The sequence below is a fragment of the Chelonoidis abingdonii genome, chromosome 3 (assembly GCF_003597395.2).
Source record: "Chelonoidis abingdonii isolate Lonesome George chromosome 3, CheloAbing_2.0, whole genome shotgun sequence".
Lineage (NCBI taxonomy): Eukaryota > Metazoa > Chordata > Testudines > Testudinidae > Chelonoidis > Chelonoidis abingdonii.
The window spans coordinates 47,931,160-47,955,218 of NC_133771.1; the positions used below are offsets into that span (position 1 = coordinate 47,931,160).

Genomic DNA, 24,059 nt, shown 5'->3' on the forward strand with positions numbered 1-24,059 from the left:
TCTTAAAAGACCACAAGTAAGATAAGGTTATTGCTATCCCTATTTGTAATGTCTGCTTCTCTTTTCTTCTTCTTTCCCTGCTAAGTGATATCAGGGCTGGATTAAGGCACCAGCACCTTAGGCGTGTGCATAAGTCTCCAAATCTAGGAGTCATGTGATTACATCAGAATTTCAGCTTTCATTTAACCCCCCACCACCACATTTCTGATCTTTGTGATTATGGGGGAAAAAGGTCATATGTGTGACCTGGGTGTAACCAATGCAGTGATGCCTGGACAGAGCCTGAAACAGCTCTGAGAGATGTGAGCTGTCCTTGCTCACTGCTCTTGTTACCCAGGGTTCTTTTAACCGAAAGCTCTTGGTAACTTTTACTCTGTGCGAGGAGGTGTCAGGAAATAAGTCAGGGGAGACACGGCCATCCAACCGATAGATGGCTGGCACAAACAGGACAACACAAGAGTGCTTTCACTTAAAGCTAAACTTAGTCTCAAGCACTTACACACGTCCTCAACAAGTTAGTAAAACACCCCCAACCCTTGACAATTACCAAAGCTGAGTGTGGCTCTTGAGTGACACCGCGGCAGGCTTCCGGTGGCCAAATCTTCCATCTGCCGGTGGGGTCCGCAAGATGTGTCCAGAGGGAGAGTCCAAAAAGAGTCCAAAAGAGTTCCCAAATGAGTCCAACTATCTCAAGCTTTTTCTCCTTATTTGTATATTAGTAATAGACTGACATGTCCCTTAAAGCAAACTTGTTAAGCAAGCACTTTCAATGGTCAAGCAAGAGGTTCCTTCTGATTCCTGATTAACCAGGTGAGGGTTTTTCCAGTTTGCAGCCTTGTGACCCCAATAGACATTCCTGGTGCACATCCTGCTGTGTTAAAATGCACGTATCAGTAACTTCAACACAATTCTTATCAGGAAGGATGCGGGGTCAAGTTGCCCTTTCTGTGGCACCCCAAAACCCCTCCCCTCCTGCCTTCGTCAAGCTGAAACTGCTTAATAGGTTGCTTTTAGCAATAAGCCATAGTCATTTCAGGCATTTTACTGGTTTGCCAAAATCTCCCTGTACACTCTGGGGTTCCCCACCGCCCAAGAGAGGACTCTGTGCATGGCTGGAGAAGAATAGCGAGCTGGCTTAGCCCACCCATATAAGCAGATGCAATCCACTTACTAGACAAAGTAATGGAGAATCTCCTACTGTCACCCAGGCCTGTTTGGGTGGCAGTGGAACATCTGCTCTATTGCTTCTGGAACGGAAAAGGGGGGCCATTCTGCTGCCCCTGTACCTCTAGAGAAGACTGTGGGAGTAGAGTCATTGGTGGCTGCATGTCCTAGTGAGCCTAGGACATTAGATTGACTTTATTCAGTCTGGGGTGACACCCCTTGTTTAATACAAGGGAGGTAATCCTCTGCTATGCAAAATAACTGGTGAGCCAAGAAGCCAAGGGGAGATGCTATGAGATTAGCATTTTGCTGCTGATCCTTCTGTTAGTGAAAACCCTTCTCCTGTAGATCCTCCGTTGGGTTCCACTGTGATTTTACATCCTCTAAAATTGTTTCTACTCCTGATATATTATACATGAGTCAATCTGCTGCTTTCCAGGTCCCAGGTTAAAAGGGGGATTCCATTAGTAGTTCTGTCAACAGACTCATTCTGCTCCTTTTCATATGGAGACAATATTGGATTAAATATTGGAGGAGAAAGCGATGAAATAGCAATTGGAGTGTGCGTCTGGCAGGGGAGATTTTCACAGGCACAAATGTGACATAGATGCTCAACTCTCACTGACTCTCAAACTCCCATTTGAATTTTTGTCCATGTGAGTTGAGCATCTAACTCCCATTTGTACTGGTGAAAAACTCCCTTTCAATATCTTTATCAGCAAAATCCCAACATTTGATTTGGGACAATGTTGCTCTTCAAAGACATGTAGAGAATTTGAAAAAGGGTTTGCCCCAATCCTGAAAACCCTTTTCAGACAAACGGCCTTTACACAGATATTATTTTTGTGAGTGAAGGTTGCAGGGTCAACATATAATACAAACCTTTAGACTGTGATTATAGTCACATGGCATGTGTGAGACTTCAATCCTGGAACTTGCTTCACACACCCTGAACCCTTCAAAATCATTGAGTGTCTGCATGGACACAGGGATCTGTCTGGCATAACTAACTGCAGGATTGAGATCTTAGTTTGTATGGAGACTATTTAAAGGAATCTGTAAGTGTTTTTCACACTGCATCACTGTGATAATGTAATGAACTCAGCAGTGTTTACCCACTAGAGCTTAAATTCTGATTCACGGCATCATAACAGGAATCAACATCTTATTTGCTAACATCATCTTTGCTATGAATGGAAACTGCATTTCAAGGTTGCCAAGGAAAAGTATTTCTTTTTTCCTGACATCATACAAGTTACTTGTTCTAGGTGAGAGTTTCTCTCTTCTGAACTTTGATATTTAAATGTTGTATTTTAACTTCTGGACCCTGATAGGCATGTGTTTTTATCAATATTATTTTTTCTGTAATCCAGCAAAATTACTTTGGAGGTGACAAAGAAACTAAGTCTATGTCTATACTGACAGAGTTTTTTCGCTGAGAGTTTGGTCGCTGATAAAAAAGCGTGTAAAGAAAATTGTTGTTGTGCGTTCACACTGTCTTCCACTGGTGGTATAACATATTCACACTTGCGACACTTGCATCGGCAATGAGAGCAGTGCACTGTGGGCAGCTATCCCGCAGTGCAGCTCTCTCCCTTCTGCCGCTAGGTCTTGTGTGAAGGTGCAGGGGATCATGGAGCATCAGGGGTCCGGGCTCAATGCCCCATGATGCACTGCTTTCCGTCCCAGCATTCCATGTGCTTTTGTCTTCAGTTCGCAGCATTTTTCAACATCCCTTGTCTTCTGCATGCCTCGCCACATCTATCTGCAGGAATGGATCCCACACTGATCTCCTCTGCTCTGCTAGCTATAACTAGCACATTGTGAACAGCAGTGGAGTTAATCTTGAAGTTATGAATGCAACGGCAGTCACAGTTGCCTGACGCAGGGTCCAACATGGAAAGTAGCAACATTAAATTACTTTTGGCATTCACAGAACAGCTGAACACAGTGGAACGTCACTTTTGGGTTTGGAAAACTAGCGCAGAGTGGTGAGATCACATAATTATGCAGGTCTGGGATGATGAGTAGTGGCTACAGAACTTTCAGATGCAGAAAGCCACCTTCCTGGAACTGTGTGCTGAACTTGTCCCAGCCCTGCAGCAAATGGACACCCAAATGAGAGCTATCCTCTTAGTGGAGAAGCATGTGGCAATCAATGTGGAAGCTGGTGATTCAAGACTGCTGTGGGGAAGTTGACTCTTGGGGCTATGTTAACACAAGTGTGCAAGGCGATTAATCACATTCTGCTGCAAAAGACCATGACTCTTAGCAACATGCATGAAATTGTGGATGGCTTTGCAGAAATGGATTTTCCTAACTGCAGTGGGGTGATAGATGGCACGCATATTCCAGTCTGGCACCGGACTACCTTGCAATGGAGTACATCAATTGGAAGGGGTACTTCTCCATGATTTTGCAGGCACTTATGGATCACCATGGGCATTTCACTGACGTCAGTGTGGGGTGGTCTGGAAAAGTGCATGATGCCAATATCTGTAGGAAACTGGCTTTTACAGAAAGCTGCAAACAGGGACTTTCTTTCCAGACCAGAGGATCACCACAGGGGAAGTCAAAATGCCCATAGTGATCCTGGGTGACCCAGTGTACCCCTTAATGCCATGGCTCATGAAGTCATACATGGGTGAACAATAAGGAGCAGTTCAACAATTGTGGATAGCTTTGCAGAAAGGGACAGCAGTAAAGAGCAGTTCAAAAACAGGCTGAGTAGGGGCAGAATGACCATTCAGTGTGTGTTTGGCTGACTAAAGGCACGCTGGCGATACCTGTATGGCAGGTTAGACTTTAATGGGGAAAATGTTCCCATGGTTATAACCACGTGTTGCATGCTGCACAATATTGTGAAGGGAAGGGCCAAACATTTACTTGGGGTGGACTGCTGAAGCTGAACATATGGCTGCTGATTCTGAGCAACCAGATACCAAGGCTATTAGTGGGGCACAACGTGGAGCAATAAGAATCAGGGATTCCTTGAGGCAACACTTCAAAGATGAAAACTAGTAATGTTTGTTGCTATGCTTGGGACTGCAATGGTTAATTAAATTTGGTATGCTAAGAAGCAGTTGTGATTGTTAAGACCTAGGATTCAATGTAAGGAATGGATAAAAGTGTGTGTTGATTTGCAGGTGCCATCTGCTATCATAATTTGTATGGTAACAAATAGAGTGCTTATGATTCAAAAAACTTTGCTTTTCTTGCCAAATAAACCACAACACCAAATGCACACAGACACACACAGATTCTTGGTGTGTGAGAAGGTACTGGAGGAGTGGCGGGCTGACTTTCAGAGCTCAGCATAAGTCCAACTTTCATTTGAAAAGCTGTCTGCTGGGGTGAAGTGTAGAGGAAAGCACAAAGTGCCAGAAAGCAGAAAGGAATGTGTGTGGGAAGTTTGTGGAAAGAATGGGAAAGCATTCTGAATGTGCTGAATGTGGGCATGCATCTGCTCAGTCTGGTCCATTACAACAGGCTGGACAATGTTTGATGCTTCAAAACTTTTATCAGCCTCTCCATGGCGTCCCTATTGTACACATAATTTTCTTTTCTTTCCTGGAACATATATTCCTTGCTTCCTCTCTGGTGCAGATGCTCTGCTGCTGTTGGAGAGCAGGGAGCGTTCCTCAAGGTCATGTCTGGAGAGCCATAACTAACAATAAACAGAAGCACTATTGTCAACCACACACAGAGCATTGAAACACTACATTAAAATACACAGCTGGTAACATACCTATCACTTTCTCAGTGACCCTAGGCAAGCATACATGTGGGAGAACACCCCAAGCATCATGAGTGAACCCAGGGGCAGGAGCATTGCTCGTTTCAGAAAAGCAATGTGAAAAGGTCGTGTGGCACTTATGGGGGGGGGTAACACTCTAAACTTTCCCACAGTTTGCCACCTAAGGATAAGCAAGGAAGCAGGGGTGCATCTGCTACATGCTTGCGGCTTCTGCCCTGGTCCCAATGCTGCTTGCCTGTGTGCAGCTTTGGTCCCCTGCCCAAGTAATTGCAGAGTGATGTGCGAAAGTGTCTCTCAATGGGGGAAGGAACAAAGCAGCTCTGCCAAGGAACCTCTAGCAAAGAATTGCTGAGGACCTCTAGGAAAACCACTTACTAAGGGTGTCCTCTCCTGCTTCTGGCTCACCAGTAGGATGACCAAATGAGAGGAAGAAAATATCGGGACACATGGGGGATGGAAACGCTGGTGGAGCAAAAAAAAAATACTGCTGATTTGAATCCATTCCTCACTCCCTTCCTAAAATTTCAAGGCATTTGAGGTCCCAGGAGCACTTGTGATCTAGCAGACAGAGCACAGGTCTGGGAGTCAGGAGATTTAGATTATAGTCCAGACTGTCTCTTTGTGTATGGTGGTCAATGTCAATAAGAATAGTGTACATGTGATTTCTGTTGCTATAGTTGCAACAGTCTTATTTTCTAAGTACATCATCTCCCATTGGTTGTGGGAAGTCATACACCTCTGTCTCAATTAGCAAAGGTTACAGCACCCTTCTAGACAGTGAATTAGGGCTTCTCTACATGGTGCATTAGTCTGCCTCAGGGGAGGTAAATTCTAGTGTGCACTAGTGTGTTGTGCACTAAGTGCCCCATTTGGACCCTACTGGTGTGCAGTAAAAGTTCCCTAAAGCATGTTTAATGTAGTACTGTTTTAAAGAGAACTACATTAATGTGCACTAGGGGACTTTTAGTGCACACTAGCGAGATCCATATGGACCAGTTAATGCACACTAGAATTTACACTCATCTGATATGCACTGTGTAGACAAGCCTTTGTTTTATGAAACGGCCACATACTGCTAAGACTTTAGACAGCTTTGTATTAGTTCAGTGGCAGTTGTGAGTTACATCATGAGTGCAATCATGATAAATGGCCCTTTTTAAGGAAAGCCCAGCTTGTTGATTATATAGCAAAGGTCTAATTAAGCTATTTTATAATCTTCTCTATTCTGAGCCTCTGTCAAGGCTATATGAAGTCTTTTTAGCATTTTTTTCCCTTTGAACTTATATGACTGTGCATTCTGTAATTGTCAGAATAGTTTGCAATCATAAATAGTACTTATTTTCCATTTTGCTCTTCTGTCATCCTTAGAAAAAGGCAAAAACCCATCTTGTTTACAAGATTGCTGTGCAAGCCTAGGAAATTCCAAGGTCATCATTGTAGTAACCTAATTAAATTAACCTAGTTAAAGACAATGGAGAATTTTATAGTCAGCAAAGCAAACAAGGACAGAAATGAGAGGAGTGATTACCTCCTCCCTGCTCCCCTGTCTTCTCCTGCAGACATAAGAATAATCTGTCTAAATCACTGTTAAAGAGAGAGAGTCTTACTGCCAGCCATGTGGACATGGGGATGCAGGTATGCCAAGGACAGAACTATATGGTGACTCTAATAAGACTACACCCGTTAACAAGACCTGTAGAGCCAGGAGGGATAGCTCAGTGGTTTGAGCATCGGCCAGCTAAACCCAGGTTTGTGAGGTCAATCCCTGAGGGGGCCATTTAGGAGTCTGGGGCAAATATCTGTCTGGGGATTGTTCCTGCTTTGAGTCAGGGTTGGACTAGATGACCTCCTGAGATCCCTTCCAATCTTGACATTTCTATGATCTACTTGCACTCCAGCATCAGAGCTAACAGACATAGGTCAAAGTCTTACATGAGTCAGAGTTCAGAATGTCCAGTGATAAATTGTCCAGCAAGGGAAAGCTGGGTTTCTTATCTTTCCAAAGAAATCACCCCCCAAACCTGTAGTGTTCATTTAGAATGATGAGGGGGACCTGGAAAGTGTAGGAAAAACAGGGCAACATGTTCATTTGATCAGGCTTATTCTTTCTCAGAATGAAATAGATAAATCTCATCTCCCTCCCCTTACATTTGTCATTATGGAAGGAGCTGGTCAGGGCAGATTATATTTCGTTTTCAAATATTTGTATTTATATTGTCGTAGCACCTAAAAGCCTCACCTGAGATTGGAGCCCCATTGTAATAGGTGCTGTCATGACACACAGTAAGCAACCCCTGCCAAAATGACTTGCAGTCTAAATAGGCAAGACACACAAAGGAAGCATTTTACAGATGAGGAACTGAGATACAGAGACAGACTGGGTATGTCTCCACTTGATGCAAAATCCAGGGTCTGGCTCGGGTTTGAGCCCAAGCTACCCACCCATCCACACACAAATCAGTCTGACTTGGGTCAGCAAGCTCTCAGGACCCAGGTCCTAGGACCCTGCAGGGAGGGGGTTCTAGGAGGGGTCAGGGCCTGGGTCCCGCTATAACTCAGGTCCAAGCCCTATCATTCTGGACTCTGGACTCAGCTCAATCCACAGACCCGAATCAGAAGGTCCGTGTAGTGCAGTATGGAGACTTGAGCACAGCTGTGAGACCTGAGTCCAGCAACTGTAAGCCCAGGTTTACAATGCCATGTGAATGCTCAAAGCATAGGCTTGGAAACACCAAGTCCACAAGACCAGGTCCCACAGACCTGGATTTACAATGCAGTGTAGACATACCCTTAAGTGACTTGCCCAAAGTCAGTGTATCTCTGACAATGAGGAATTGAACTTAGATCTCCTAAATCCTGGTCCAGCACCTTAGACACAAGTATCTGGTCCCTCATGGGACCCACTGTGTTTGAAAATGATAAGGCAGAATATTATTCTAATAATTAACTATTGATATGCCATGGTGCCTAGAGTCCCCACTCAGGATTAGGACCCCTTGTCCTAGGTGCTATACAAATGCATAGGAAGACACAGTCACTTCTCCAAAGAGCTTGCAATCTGACCACCGTGCAACAAGTGTAACTAATACCAGGAAGGATAGCAGTGATAAGGCAGTTACATAGGTTAGCTACATGCCCACCTTGACGGTTCCGAATCATTTTAAAGTGCTCTAGTATGTTACATTCCCTTTTGCCATACTTAATTGGTTGGTTTCTTAGGGGCATCACAACAGAAGTGGGTACTGAAGAGGGATTTGGAAGAAGAGCAAGTGAGACCAAGAGGCTTGCATGAGTCCACAGTGAGACACAATCCATGCCCCTGCTCTGAAGTTTACAGTCTAAATGAACAAGACAGATAAAGGGTAGGAGGGCAAAGAGAGACCTAGACAAGGGACATGACTCCCCACAGTCAGACAGCACATTAGTAGCCAAGTCAGGTCTCTGGATTTCAAATCCAATGCCATAGCCACTAGACCACATGGTGTCTCCAGTGACAGCGCTTAAGGCTTTTTATAATTCAGAAGTTGGAAATAGGGCTCTATTATTGGAAACACAATCCACTGAAGTCTCAATACCATATTATCATTATTTCCTTTATTCTTTCACTGAAATATTAATTAAGCAGTTAAGTCTTTGTTCATTCCCACTTTTCCTCACCTGCTTCCTTTACATTAAAGCTATGGGTAGAGAATATGCACTGGTAATACGTATAGAAAGCTCAGGGATAAGTGCTAGAGTGTATTTCTTCCCTGTTGAGTCCCTCATGCACTATGGCTTTTCACTGTTACAAGAAGGCACATTAATGGGAGTAAGAGAAGGAAAAGATGGGTGTGGGTGAAGGGAGACTGGGAGTATTGTGGGGGCCGAGGAGGGACCTAGAGGATGAGATTTACAGAGCAGAATAGGGCAAATTTGTGCCTGGGCCTGGAGAAGAAACTTAAAGATGAGTGGGCAATAAGTAATGAGAAGAGAAGGTAGGACAAGGAAATAGTAATAAAAGCACATTTTTCATAGGTTAGCTATGTGCACAGTTGGTACATAGTGTTTTTTTTTTTTTTATTAATGGAGACAAATGATAGCCACAGTCTCACCTCTCCACCTTCCCAGTCAACTACTGTTTTTGCGCAAGCTGTAGGCGTTTCATACCTCCCGGAGTACTTAATTGCTGTCTGGTAGGTAAATAGAAAGCAATCCATCTACAGCAACCACCCACATTGATTGCACATTCCTTGCAAAATAACACATGATTTTGTGTTAGGGCAAATAATGAATTTGCAGCATCCCAATAACTCCTAAGCGGCATGTTAGCGGGCAAATTGGTACAACTGTACTAGGGCACCAACTGTGGAGCTAACTGTAACTCACACTACCTGCTTATTTCCTTGGAACAGAATAGGAGCGTGGAATGGATGAGTCTATGGTGTGTATATCTTCTTGGTGCCAGCCTGTATTGCAAGCAATGAATTCTCAGCTGTGAGAGTTAAAGTATTCTCTCCAGTCTTTATTTAAGTCTCTCCCTGTTGAAACAATACTTGATTTACCCTCATTATTGGAACAGTTTACCAAACTAGGCTTATGCTTCTATGAGTAATGATTCAAAACTCTTTTTTTTAAATGCAGGATCAGGGCATTCTGATGTGATTTATAAATTCCATTAATGATTTGTGGACACAGAGCAGTGATTTTGACACACTGAAAACTAGGTTTCTGTAAAGCTAAATCCACAAAATCAATCCATTCAGAGAACTTTATTAACCAAATTAAAAGTATGAGAGCTGTATTTCACCTGATTATTAAAACATTGCAGTCCTATGAACCTACTATTATCTCTGAATGGTTTGGTTTATGTATTCCCTTCGGGCCTGATCCAAAGCCCAGTGAAGTCACTGGAAGTCTTTACATTGATTTAAATGGAGTTTGGATCAGGTCTTCAGTACTCAGATACAAATCACACAGGGTATGTCTACACTATGGGATTATTCCGATTTTACATAAACCGGTTTTGTAAAACAGATTGTATAAAGTCGAGTGCATGCGGCCACAATAAGCACATTAATTCGGCAGTGTGCGTCGATGTACCAAGGCTAGCATCGATTTCCGGAGCATTGCACTGTGGGTAGTTATCCCGTAGCTAATCCTCTTATTGGGGAGGAGTACAGAAATCGGTTTAAAGAGCCCTTTATATCGATATAAAGGGCCTCGTTGTGTGGACGGGTGCAGGGTTAAATCAGTTTAACGCTGCTAAATTCGGTTTAAATGCTTAGTGTAGACCAGGCCACAGTGTTAAAGAATTACTGTGACGCAAACCCTCCCTCTGAATGTACTAGTAATTGTTCAATGGTATTTTTAGTTAAAGAATTATAAGACTGGTGTCTTTGAAAGCCAAGGTTAAGGAGAGCTCTCTTGGGAGCTGTTCAGGAAGGTATAAATGCTAAGTGTTGGAAATAAAATTATTAGAGTTCTAAGTACTTGTATGTGCATTGTCTCATACTAAACCTTCCCTTTACATAGGCATTTGTCCTTGCTAGGATTCTGAGTCATTTCAGAGTGACGAGTACTTTTTTAAATTACATGACAATGTGATTAGATGGAAACTAGCCTATATCTTGGGCCAGAGATTTTCAAAGGAACAAAGGGTACTTCTGCACAGAGAATGAAGCTGTGATTGTAGCACAGATAGGTATACCCAGACTAGCTGTAATGTGGCTAGCATGGATAACAGTAGTGATACAGACACATGGCACAAGCTGTCTAGCAACCTGAGCACATATCTAGTGTCCTCGCTCCCCCCAAGGCTTGTACTCAGGCAGCTAGCCCATGCTGAAACCTGTGCCGCCATTTTAGTCTACTACTAGTACCTATGCTTTAATCTAGCTAGTATGGGTATGGTAGGGTGACCAGATGTCCCGATTTCATAGGGACAGTCCCGATATTTGAAGAATTTTCTTATATAGGTGCATATTATCCACGACCCCATCCTGATTTTTCACACTTACTATCTGGTCACCTTATGGTACGCCCATCCATGCTACAATCACACCTTCACTTGCAGTGTAGACATACCCTAAGAGCAATTAGGTGCCTAGCTCCCACTGAAAGTCAATGGGAACTGTGTGCTTAGCTGCCCTGTGCACGTTAGTTGGTGAGGTACTTTGATCATGTTGTTCTGATGTTTACTAAAATTTAACTCATAACTGCCTATTTTTTCATTTTCTCTCTCTTGTGACATCCATGGCATCTTGGCTCTGCAGCCCAGTCATCCCATAGTGCCTATTCCAGAAAATGAAGCACTGAGCTCCAAGGAGGTAACTGAATGACATTTGCATTTTATAACTATAGGCATGCTATCTATAAGCATCAGCTCAGAATGGATTTTGCAGTTAAACATAACGTATGGTGGCCTTAGAGGTAGAGAAATGTACCTGCAGAAAGGATTCTGGCCCAACACATGGACTGTGTAAATGGTTGTGTTTCACTGCTATTAACAAACAAATCTAATGTGGTTTTGGATCCTGTGTTCTTCAAGAAGCTCAGGTAGCATTGTGTTCCATGTTTCTGATTTGTGCTTGCGGAAGGTTAAATGACTCGGAATGGGAACTAGTAAAACATATACAGTGAGCTCCATTTGAAAACCAAGCATTTCACACTCTGCAGTGACTGTGGTAAAGTAGTAGCTCCTGTTCAAAATACCAGAAGATACTGCTTTTCCAGCATCTTGGGAGCGTGAACATGTTGAATATGGGAGAACACTACCGTACCCCCTTTTAAAATACAGGGGACAACAGACAGCTCACTACAGCATGTGTTGCCCAGCATCATTTCCTTAGTTAAGGTAAAATTCATTAACAGTGTATTATAAGTATTGGGTGGACTAGGTCTTGCATTTGCTGGGGAATGGATTTAATGAACTAATATAGGTCTCTTCCCGCTCTAAGATGTATGAACCTAATGCCTACCATCCCAGATTATACACACTTCATATGAGAGCTGATGCTATCTTCTACATACTGCTCTTGGGACAGAGCATAATAATAATACCTATATATATATGCTCTTATATAGTGCATTTCATCAGTAGATCTCAAAGCACTTTAAAAAGGAGATCAAGATCATTATTCCCATTTTATAGATAGGGAAACAGAGGCATGGAGAGGGGAAGTAACTGACCCAAGGGGTCAGTGGCTACGCTGGGAATAGAAATCAGGTATCCTGAGACCCAGTCTAGTGCTCTATCCATTAGGCCATACTGCCCAAAGTGATCAGCCTGTTTGTAACAGGGTTGTCAACATGAATTTAAAATCACAGTCTTGATGTTAAAGTAAATCTATATAATCTAATTAAATACCAGATGTAAGCTTTGAAAGGAAACTGAATACCAGATGTAATGTAAACTTTGAAATGAAACTGAGCATTCTTAATTAAGAAAGAAAGTTGGAGGTCTTAGTGCTGTTTTAGAAATTCACAAAAAGCATAACTAACTTCGAGGAATAGCTAAACATTCACCGCAGTATGAAGTCAATGATAGTAAATGAATGGATATTGACTAATAAGCCTCATTATATTATCCATACAATTTTGGTAATTATACCAAACCCTTTTAGATAAGTCTTAGAACAGAAATAGGTTTCAGAGTAGCAACCGTGTTAGTCTGTATCAGCAAAAAAGAACAGGAGTACTTGTGGCACCTTAGAGACTAACAAATTTATTTGATCATAAGCTTCCGTGTGCTACAGCCCACTTCATCGGATGCACAGAATGGAACATATGGTAAGAAGATATTTATACATACAGAGAACATGAAAAGGTGGAAGTACCCATACCTACTGTAAGAGGCTAATTAATTAAGAGAAGCTATTATCAGCAGGGGAGAAAAACTTCTGACGTGATAATCAAGATGGCCCATTTCGGACGGCTGACACGAAGATGTGAAGATACTTTAACATGGGGAAATAGATTCAATTTGTGTAATGACTGAGCCATTCCCAGTCTCTGTTCAAACCTAAGTTAATGGTATCTAGTTTACATATTAATTCAAGTTCAGAAGCTTCTCCTGGGAGTCTGGTTTTGAAGCTTTTCTGTTGCAAAATTGCCACCTTAACGTCTGTCACTGAGAGATTAGAGAGGTTGAAATGTTCTCCTACTGGTTTTTGAATGTTATGATACCTGATGGCAGATTTGTGTCCATTTATGCTTTTGCATAGACTGTCTGGTTTGGCCAGTGTACATGGCAGAAGGGCATTGCTGGCACATGATGGCATATATCATATATGGTATATATCATACATCACTAATTGAATCTATTTCCCCATGTTAAAGTATCCTCACACCTTCATGTCAACTGTCCAAAATGGACCATCTTGATTATCACTTCAAAAGTTTTTCTCCCCTGCTGATAATAGCTCATCTTAATTAATTAGCCTCTTACAGTTGGTATGGGTACTTCCACCTTTTCATGTTCTCTGTATGTATAAATATCTTCTTACCATATGTTCCATTCTATGCATCCGATGAAGTGGGCTGTAGCCCATGGAAGCTTATGGTCAAATAAATTTGTTAGTCTCTAAGGTACCACAAGTACTCCTGTTCTTTTAACAGAAATAAGATCATCCCTGGCTGTTCGCTGCATATCGATTAACCCAGCTCATTTCATTTATCAGTGAAGAAAGAAAATTCTAGTCTATTAGAAAGTGCTAAAGATGAGCTGGGAATAAAATGAATGAGATGGCACTTGCCTATAGTTTCCACCAAATACATGGCTTCCTTACTGGTTTGAAACATATTGGATGGCTGATGGAGATGAAACTTTGATGTATTGGAGGCACCACGTGAGGGCTTGTATGATCACTTGTTTTGTTAACAGAACCTAGCTTCGGAGCATATGATGGAGCATCTCAGTTTCCATTTAATTCAGGGGTCGGCAACCTTTCAGAAGTGGTGTGCCGAGTCTTCGTTTATTCACTCTAATTTAAGGTTTCGCGTGCCACTAATACATTTTAATGTTTTTTAGAAAGTCTCTATAAGTCTATATACTATATAACTAAACTAGTGTTGTATTGTAAAATAAACAAGGTTTTCAAAATGTTTAAGAAGCTTCACTTAAAATGAAATTAAAATGTTGATCTTACGCTGCTGGCCCGCTCAGCCCGCTGCTGGTCTGGGGTTCTACTCACCTAGGCCGGCAGCGGGCTGAGCGAGGCCTGCGGCTTGGACCCCGGCTGGCAAGGGTCCGATAGCCAGAACCCCAGACCACCAGTGGGCTGTGCGGGGCCAGCGGCCAGGACCCAGAGAGCTGGAGGTGTCAGGGCAGAGGGGGGGGGCTAGGTATGGGTAGGGGTGCCAGAGTCAAGACTAGAGTTGTGGGGTGGGGGGGAATGAAGGAGTCAAGCAGAGGGCTGAGTGTGTATGAGGGAGATACAGGGCTCAGGGCAGGGGCCTTGGGGAGTGTGTGGGGCTCAGGGCAGAGGGCATGGTGTGTGTGTGGGGGAGGCGGGACAGGGGTCAGGGCTCAAGGGAGAGGGTTGGGTGACTGTCCCCCTAAGAACTCCCAACCCCGCTGCTCCTTGTCCCCTGACTAACCCTCCTGGGACCCCTGCCCCCAATTGCCCCCCAGGAACCCACCCCCTATCTAAGCCTCCCTGTTCCTTGTCCCCGGACTGGAACCTATCCCCTACCTGTCCCCTGACTGCCCTGACCCTTATCTACACCCCAGTCCCCAGACAGACCCCCAGGACTCCCATGGCCCATCCAACCACTCCCCACCCCCTGACAGGACCCCCAGAACTCCTGACCCATCCAACCCCCCCCCATTTCCTGCTTGCCCCAACCCCTCTCGACACACCTGGCTCCTCACAGGACCCCCAGAACTCCCAACTCATACAATCCCCCCAGCTCCTTGTCCCCGACCACCCCCTCCAGGGACCCCCTCCACCCTAACTGCCTCCCCAGGACCCTCCTTGCTCCCGATCCTGATTGCCCTGACCCCATCCACCCACTGCCCCCTCACAAACCCCGGGACTCCCATGCCCCATCCAACCCCCCCTGCTCCCTGACTGCCCCCTCCAGAGACCCCTGCCCCTAGCCTCCACCTCTTCATCCAACCCACCCTGCTCCCTGTCCCCTGACTGCCCCCACCCCTTATCCAACCCCCCCCAGCCCTGGACCCTTACCATCAGGCTCCACGCAGAGCTGCCCCGCGGGAGAGCACAGCCCCGCCCCTCAGAGCGCTACGTGCGGCGGCGGCAGCGGCAGCGCCATGGCTCCAGTTGAGCGGCGAGCGTGTCTGCCTGCCCGCAAAGCCGAATGCTGCCCCGCGGGAGCGCGCAGCCGCAGGGCTCCAGGGGAGGGGAGAAGGCGGGGGAGGGGCCGGCAGTTTGCTGCGTTCGGCCCGGCGCTACGTCGCGGGAGCGCGGACCCCAGGGCTTGCTGTTCCTGGAGAGTGGGGCTATTTGGATACCCCGTGCGCACGGCTATGCTTCTGCTCCCTGCCCCCGCGGGGGGAGCGGAGGGCAGAGGAGAGTGCGCCGGGCTGGGCAGGATTTTTAATGGCGTGCTGGAGTACCGGCAGGGTCCAGCGTGCCATTAAAAATTGGCTCACGTGTCATAGGTTGCCGACCCCTGATTTAATTCCTGGACTCTACTTCTGCTCCAGGAGGTTGGGAAATGTAAAGATCCCTCCTTCTCACGGGTACTCACGTTTTTATGGAAAACGAGTCAGTGACGTTTGGGGGTGTGTATGAGAAATGTGGTCTTGCTAGTTCTCCCCCAGATTGTCAAATCAGCTGTGTGCAGAGAGATGTGATAATGGTGGGTAGCAATCTGACAGCTTGGGAGGAGAGAGGGTGTACAAAATACTGTTTCTCAGACCAGCCCAAAAATGCAAAGGTCGGCTCTGCTTAGGTTATATCTACACAGCCCATTGTATGGATGGGTGAATTGCAGCACGCACTAGCCTGCTGTGCTGTAATTCCCCCATGTGGATGCTGCAGGTAGCTAGTTTGTTTTAATGTAGTCCTCTTTAAACAGGATCTAGGTACCATTTAGTTCATGCAAGTGGGCACATAAAGCATGCGGATGCACACTGCAGTTCACACCCTGAACTGTGGAGTTTTGTAGACAAGCCCTTACTAAAATTTTCAACCTTTGCTAAGACTGCTACTGAGCCATTCTTGCTGCTGCAAGACTGGGTCCTTTACTCCCCACCTATCTGCCCTAACGATGCCACTAGGAGCACAACATAACTTGCAAATTCCCTTCTCCCTCTTGCCATACTCTTCAGCAGTGTAAGAGGAGGAGGAGAGCAGGGAGGGCTAATCTGCTGCTGCACTGAGTCCTGCAAGCTGAATTTCTTCCCACCAATGTTGTCTGTCCAGCCCCAGATTGGCATTAGAGTAGCCAGTACTAGGAGGGAACAAAGGGCCCCCTGACTCTCAGCTCTCCCAGGGTCAACCCACTCAGCACCCCAGCCCCAATTTGATTTTCTCTCACTTGTTAATAAATCTTATTTTTAACACAATGATGTGACTTGTGGGCTGGCTAACTTCAGAAAGACCCTCCTGGGAGAGAGCAAAGTATTTCAATGCCTAGGAAGAAGTAGAAAGAGTACAAGGTGTGCCTAGAGTGCCCCCCATTCAGCCTCAGTCAGAAGGATATGGACAAAGGTGTCCTCTTCCATCAAGGTGCCTTGCCAGAGACCAAGAAAGTGACAGAAGTTGGTGGTGGTGCAGGAGATAGTCACTTTATCCCACCTTTAGGACCCCAATCCTGCAGCTGGATCTGGCCCTGGTGCAACTTAGAGCAACCTATGCACTCTTTTAAGTTGCACTGGCTGGTAATGGCTCCCTTGGGACATTCTGCTGGATGGCATCTTGCTGGAATGCAGCAGCACTGTGGCCTTGCCTCCTATTACCTGGAGACTCACCCTACCCTGGGAAATCCCCATTTGGAGAGTTATGCAGCTTTCTGCCTCCTTTTCACAGCAGAGAGAGAGAGGGGCCAGGACCTGGCCCAGCATGTTTAAAGTTCCAGGAATTAAGCATCTGTTTTACTACTACTTTTTTAGAAAGTTAGAAATACACCACCAACCTTTCCTCATAGTATAGACTAATTATGGGTGTCAGTCAGTCAACTGACAAGGCCAACATTGCTCTTTCTGCTGTAATGAGCACCCCAAACCCTGCTGTCTCCCATCTCTGCTCTCAGCAATATGGTTCTCTATATCTAAAATCATCTATAACTACATACTTAAAAAAAAGACACATGATATCTTGAGAAGAAATCAATTGTATCAACAGGAGAATAAGGAAGTTTGAAAAGCCTGGTGCTGTAGGAAACACCAACATCTTTGTCTTTTCTTTTCTTTTCTTTTTTTTTGAAGGGGCAGAGTGTGCATGGTTGCCAGCCCCTCGTTTTGTAATGCATTTTATTTTCCCCAAAGAGAAGTATTAATTTAAAAAAAGATTCCAAGCTCGATTCAGAATAACCGTGTTCTATTTTTCACGCAACTTTAGTTTCATTCTGTAGCAGCACCAAGTAAATCGGATCTGCCTCTCACCTGTGAAAGCAAAAAGACAAGCAAAGGAAAACTTCCAGCCAGCGAAAGCCCTCTCTGCAGTGAGCGCTTTTCACTCAGAGTGGACGTGAGGGATACTCCTGCAAAAACCAGCTAAGAGGTACACCAGTAACACTAATTAGTTATCATCATATGTTACTGTGCCCCAATGTATAGTGTGCCAGGGTTATGATCCACATATTATATTATAGTTAGTCTAATAATGCCTTGAACTGAGTCTGGCTACTGAGTCTCTGAAAACCATATCCACATGGAATTATAAAGCTTCTGCAGGCATTGAGCACGTGTGCTTATTATCATCATATTAAAACATATAAAGCCTTGGAATTCTGTTATAATTAAGTCCTTTAACCAATTTCCATGATAAAGACACATTAGGTACTGATGATCTTTCCTAAGTTAATGCATTTGTTATTCTGTCTGTGATCTCAATGGATATGTCTACACTGCAATTAAACAACTGTGGCTGGCCTGGGTCAGCTGACTCAGGCTCTCAGGGCTTGGACTGTGGGGGTTGTATCACTGTTGTGTAGACTTCTGGGCTCAGTCTGGAGCCTAGATTCTAGGACTCTATTGGGTGGGAGGGTCCCAGAGTTCGGGCCTGAGCCCGGATGTCTATGCAACAATGAAACAGCCCCACAGACTGAGCCCCATGAGCCCGAGTCAGCTGGCATAAGCCAACTGCAGGTTTTTCTTTGCTGCGTAGATAGACTCCATGAGGTCCTGGGACCATGAGTCTGAGCTGTGGGTTAGCTGTGAGTGATTTGTGTGTAGATGGGAAGGGGGTAAGGTTTGAGCCTGAGTTTGAACCTTGGCCTTACATTGCACTGTAGACATACTCTAAAGCATCTACAGTAATTATTGGACATCTGGCATCCTGTTAGATGAGGTCTCAATACACACACACACAGAGAATAGGGGCAAATCCTGGCTCCATTGACTTCTCTGGAGCCAGGATCTAACCCAGCATGTCAGTCATTCATGAGGCTTTAAACAAGGAGGCCCAGTCCTGCTCCCATTGGAGCCACTGACATTTCATGACTGAATTTAATGGGAAAAGCTGTGTAATGTATAAAACCTATGAAAGTGTGAATACAGGCCACAGTACATTACTCTTAGGACATGCCTACAGAGTACTTTACTGGTACAGGAATACCAGTATACTATACCAGCAAAGCGCTTTTAGGGCAGATGTAACTATACTGGTAAAACTGCACTATGTGTCGGTATAACTTATTTCAACCCAACAATTAATGGTGGGTACAAATGATAGCAGTTACACCCTTAATTGCCTACGTTGCCAGAAAAATCCTAGAGTTAGGCAAAAACTATCACTCTAAAGTGCCTAATTTCAGTACCAAAGTATAGATTTAAGAGACCATTTTTTTTGTCTCCAGGTGACCTCTCTTGCACTTGAGGCTAGGCTGGAATAGCTACTACTCCTACGTCCTGTACAAGCCTAGGTTTGTGGTGAAATGAGTAGCCAGGGTGCAGACAAGATGAGTGAGCACTGGTCCTGCAGTATCATCAAACTGGGGTTCCATGATGCAGGCCAGCTCAGATGCCTTTTTTGTGTTGATAAAGGCTACTGCAAAAGTCTCTATGTAGCCGTGTGCTGGGGCATCCCCTCTCCACCAGGTTGTTCTGAACTCTTAAAATGTCTAGCAAGGCAGGAATTCACCCAGGCATTGCTCCAATACCCAGATTTATACCAGCATCTCTCTTAGCGTGTAGAAACCCTCAGTGTCATTGCAGAGAGGCAATGGGAGTATAGCATACATTTCAAATGCCTAAAAGGAACCCTGCTTCCACCAGTCACAATCTTGGCTGCCTCTTCCACCTCAGCTCTTTAGTTCTGGGTTAATTTGCTTTGGACTCTGGCTGATTCTTATATGCAAAGCAGGCTCGTAGGGCCCATACATTCAGACAGGTTCCCTGGGCCTGTCCCCAGCCCCAAGCTCAGCCCCTCAGCCTGCTGTGTCCTGCAGCACAGCACATGCCACAGAGGAGAGTTGGCAGCAGGAATTAGGGGTGGGATTTTCTGCCTGCTCTATAGCCAGCCAGGGTTCCTGGAGAGCACGTGAGATCAGCATCTCTTACTGGGGATCTGGGGGTAGGGAAGCCTTCACAGCACTGCTGATGATGATCTGTGGAGTTTAGGCTCCACAGCTATATATAAGGGGCTAGTAAGCAGGAAGGTGTTCATAGATAGTATTGTGGAGACCACAATAATGGATTTAGACAATATGTGGTAGCAGATAGTGGGACAAAGAGTAGCTGTAATACACACCCACAAAACACAACCCAACGCAACAAACAAACCTGCCCTCAACCCCATGAAATACTTTTTAAAGTACAGAAACCCCTGAGCATAGTGGTCTCCAGAATGTGAACTGTATTTTTTTTACTCCTTATTTTGGTAAAATATTGTTATGAACTGGGTGAAACCTTGTTATGGATTGAGTTAAAATCTCATTTAGAATAATGGGTACATGAACACATCCTTCAATTAATCTAAGTATAAGGATAAATTAATCCCAACCCTCCCACCTAAAACAAAGGGGTTATGTGCACCTGCCCAGGAGTTTTGGACTGTGTGGGTGGAAGAGCTTTGGCTGAGTAATGGGATTTTCTGTGGCTGAGTGATGGGGGAGGAAACCAGAGAGAGACAGAGACAGCCTGAGGAAATCAAAGCAGAAGCCTTTAAGCATGATGCAACCCTGAAAGAAACCTAGAGAGAGGCTCTAGTTCGGGGATGCTGGCTGAAAAGAAGCATGTGCCTGTAAGCTAAGAAACTGCTCCTTTTGCCTTTGGTTCCTCCTACGTTCTCAGAAGCAGGATTTTGTAAATGCCTTGTAAATAAGACTGTATCCAAGTAAATTCTAGGCTCCATGATCAATTTCTAATCCCAACTGGAACATTCCAAGGCTCTGAACTTTTGCTCGGGTCAAAAAGGGGTAATGCTATTTTGGGTCAAATTGTATCATCCCTCCCTGAAGCAAAACTTCCATAGATTCATAGATTCATAGACTCTAGGACTGGAAGGGACCTCGAGAGGTCATCGAGTCCAGTCCCCTGCACTCATGGCAGGACCAAATACTGTCTAGACCATCCCTGATAGACATTTATCTAACCTACTCTTAAATATCTCCAGATGGAGATTCCACACACACGTCGGCTCTCCGGACAGGATTCTATATGCCTTACCATGTGAGGACCCTACCTGATAGTTATAGAAGACTTTTTGCCTAGATGTCAATCTCTGGGAATCTCCCTTGTTCTGCAGTTGAAAGCCGGTGTGGTCGTTCTGTGTGGCTGTATCATTTAGACGGTGGAGGTGAACAGGTTTTTCGTCTCTTTCTACACATGATGACCGCTGAGGGGGAGGGGTACCTGAGAATACTGCTAATCATGATTCCCTCATCAGCTGTGTTCTTTCCAAACTGAGAGGAGGAAACCCGCGAGATTCTTTTCGTCTCTCACTTCAATAGGTTGTTCATGTTCTCATAAAGTAACCTTTATATTACTTGCTTGCTCTTTCTCTGGACCTCTCCAATTTCTCACATCTTCTCGAAGTTATAGTGGCCGGTGCCCAGAACTGGACACATACTCCGTTGCTGCTCGACTCCCGCACGAAGTAGTTAGCTGCGTTGTTTAGAATGTGAGTTTCTCGATCTTGTTTGACAGCAATTCCTATTAATGCATCAGAAATCATCGGGTTTTGCTTTTTTTGGTCCACTTATGACCCTAGATCTTCTTTCTGCCGTACTCCTTTCGTAGACAGTCTGCTTTCTCAGTCTGTATTGTGTGTGAATTAACTGATATATTCCTTCTAGTGGAGCCTATTGCATTTGTCTTCTGTATTGAATTATCAATACAGGTTTTTAGCTATCAGAAACCATTTCTCCATTTGGTCCAGAGTCATTTAATTTGAAGGCTGAAAATCCCTAGAGGCAGTTTGCTAATTCCCTACTAGTTTTGTAATTCGTCGGTCTAAACTGTCCATAGTGTACTTTCTATGCAACTATCTTTTAAGTCCATTTGGTCCTATGTGTGGTCTCTTGACTGAGTCTCATATGGCCTGCAGCATAGTTCACTCACTTTCTGAGTTATCAATTAGCTAAATGAAGAAATAACAATGTAGAGCTTTTACTGCACGCACTGTAAAGTATGATCATCGCACCACTTGAGAGGTGTAAAGAGACTATAGACCGCTGCGTGTATACTTGTAGCAGGCTGTTATCGTTTGGATATACATGGACTCAGTAGTCTAGTAGTTTGGGACTAATGACTACAATGTCTCGGATTAGGTGTGCTATTAAAAAAAGAGCATATAAAGTTCATAAATGCGGTTCGGTGGATCTGACCATGGAATATCAGGAGTATGGGGAGTACGTAGGACTTGGTCCAATTGCCTCTCTGGTAAACAATTTGAGTCATGAACCCACAGGTGCAGGTGGCAGGAGTAAGTTTGGTTCTTTCCAGTGTCTCCATTATTCCCTGCTCCTTCATCCACCCCCCAGCGCATCCTTTCATGCTGCCTCTGTTTGCTAAAGTTATAGCATTATTCCTTCTCTTCCTCAGCGAAAGGCGGTGCCCAGAACTGGACACAATACTCCAGTTGAGGCCTAACCAGCACAGAGTAGAGCGGAAGAATGACTTTTCGTGTCTTGTTTACAACACACCTGTTAATGCATCCCAGAATCACGTTTGCTTTTTTTGTGGTCCACTATGACCCCTAGATCTCTTTCTGCCGTACTCCTTCCTAGACAGTCTCTTCTCAGTCTGTATGTGTGAAACTGATTATTCCTTCCTAAGTGGAGCACTTTGCATTTGTCTTTATTGAACTTCATCCGGTTTACTTCAGACCATTTCTCCAATTTGTCCAGATCATTTTAATTTTGAACCTGTCCCCCAAAGCAGTTGCAATCCCTCCTAGTTTGGTATCGTCTGCAAACTTAATAAGTGTACTTTCTATGCCAACATCTAAGTCCATTGATACCAGTGAGTTCTGACTGAGCAATGCCTGCAGCACTAGGTTCACTCAACATTTCTGTAACAATTTAGCTAAATGAAAACATAATGAGCCTTTAAATGAACACTGAAAGTATGATCCTCCACCACTTAAGTTAAAGGACTAAGACCCCTGAGTGTTAACTGTAGCAGGCTCGTTATCTTTGTAAATGGACCAGCATCTAGAGTGGGACAATGACCTACATTCTCCTAGTGTGCATTAAAAAAGCAAGTAGGAACAAATTATGTTCATTTGCATTCATGTAAATCTCAAATAAATCTACTGAGATCAATGGAATTACTCTGTATCTACAAGCATGTAATAGAGCAGAACTGGGTCAATACTCTTTGTCAGCTTCAATGGCATTTGTACATGCTTTAGGGAAGCAGAAAATTAGTTGTCGTTATTAGTACATTGTGATGCAAGGCTATTATTAGGACATCATAATATTAGAAGAAAAAATAAGTATTGCTTTCTGCTTTTATATTTTGTATTCCTAAAATATTTTCTAGATTAAAAATTACAGGTAAGACATTACTTAGCCACTTTCCACAGTCAGTTCAAATGCAAAATCTCTGAAAAGATAGTAATGAATACACCATGTAAATCTGACATTGATTAAGTGTGAAAAACCAGCATGTTATTTTAACTACCATACCCCTGCATTCTGTCTGTTTCTCGTAGATGGATTTTGTACTGTTTGATTTACATAATAATGAGTATTTTATACTGTCTTCAGAACTGCTCTGAAACAGGTATCTTAAATGATAGCATAAAACCTTCACCAAAGAAAGTGAGTAGTATACTGCTGTATAACTAATTAGACTTCACACTAATTTGTATCTGCCCATGTGTTCTCTGAGTTCATAATCACTATATCTATTGAAATTTGATTTCTGTTCTAAAACACATGATCCTGCAAATACACAGGGAGTAACTTTACTCACTTGAATAATCCTGTTTAAGTCAATAGGTGTAATTAATAGTTTGGTGATCATGAGTGCAGAGAACTTTGTTTTTAAAAAGATGAGATCAAGGGGAGTCCTCGTATGAGTAAAGATACCCACAAATAAAGTGTTTGTAAGATTAGGCCTATATACCATACTGCAGCTCCTGTTCTTTTCTGCACATCATTTTCTCTCTTCCCCTCTTTTGTCTCCCACAGACTGCGAATCAGAGAGGTTCTGTCTAGCCGCCAGGGCAAGTATTACATTTTTTCTTAAACTGTCTTGGTTACAATATGACCACTAAAATGTACCCACAATTAAAGCTAGGCAAAATGTTTCAGCTGAATCTTTTTTCCAGAAAAAAAATGAAGATATTCAGATTGACTGAAACATTTTGCAAATTTGTGTCAATTTCATTGAATAATTCTTATTCTTATTATTTGATTAGCCACATGCTGAAAAACTTTTGTGTGGGGTTGAATCCAGATTTTTTTCCAGGTTTTTGGAATTGTCAGTGTCCTGAAAAATGAGTTATACAAACAGCTCTACCTCCCACAACTTCAACTTCACTTTAAGAAAGTTTTTCTGTGCTCACATAATATAATAAAA

General features: G+C 43.9%; 1 protein-coding gene across 1 annotated transcript in view; it reads left to right on the forward strand.

The window, feature by feature from the left end:
- Positions 1–23,703, forward strand: part of MLIP (muscular LMNA interacting protein) — a 185,403-nt gene extending 161,700 nt beyond the window's left edge. The window contains exons 14-16 of the mRNA XM_075063723.1: positions 11,173–11,226; positions 17,428–17,589; positions 23,669–23,703. Of these exons, the coding sequence (XP_074919824.1) occupies positions 11,173–11,226; positions 17,428–17,586 (213 nt within the window). The 3' untranslated portion in view covers positions 17,587–17,589; positions 23,669–23,703. The remainder of the gene's footprint in view (positions 1–11,172; positions 11,227–17,427; positions 17,590–23,668) is intronic.
- Positions 23,704–24,059: the final 356 nt, after the last annotated feature.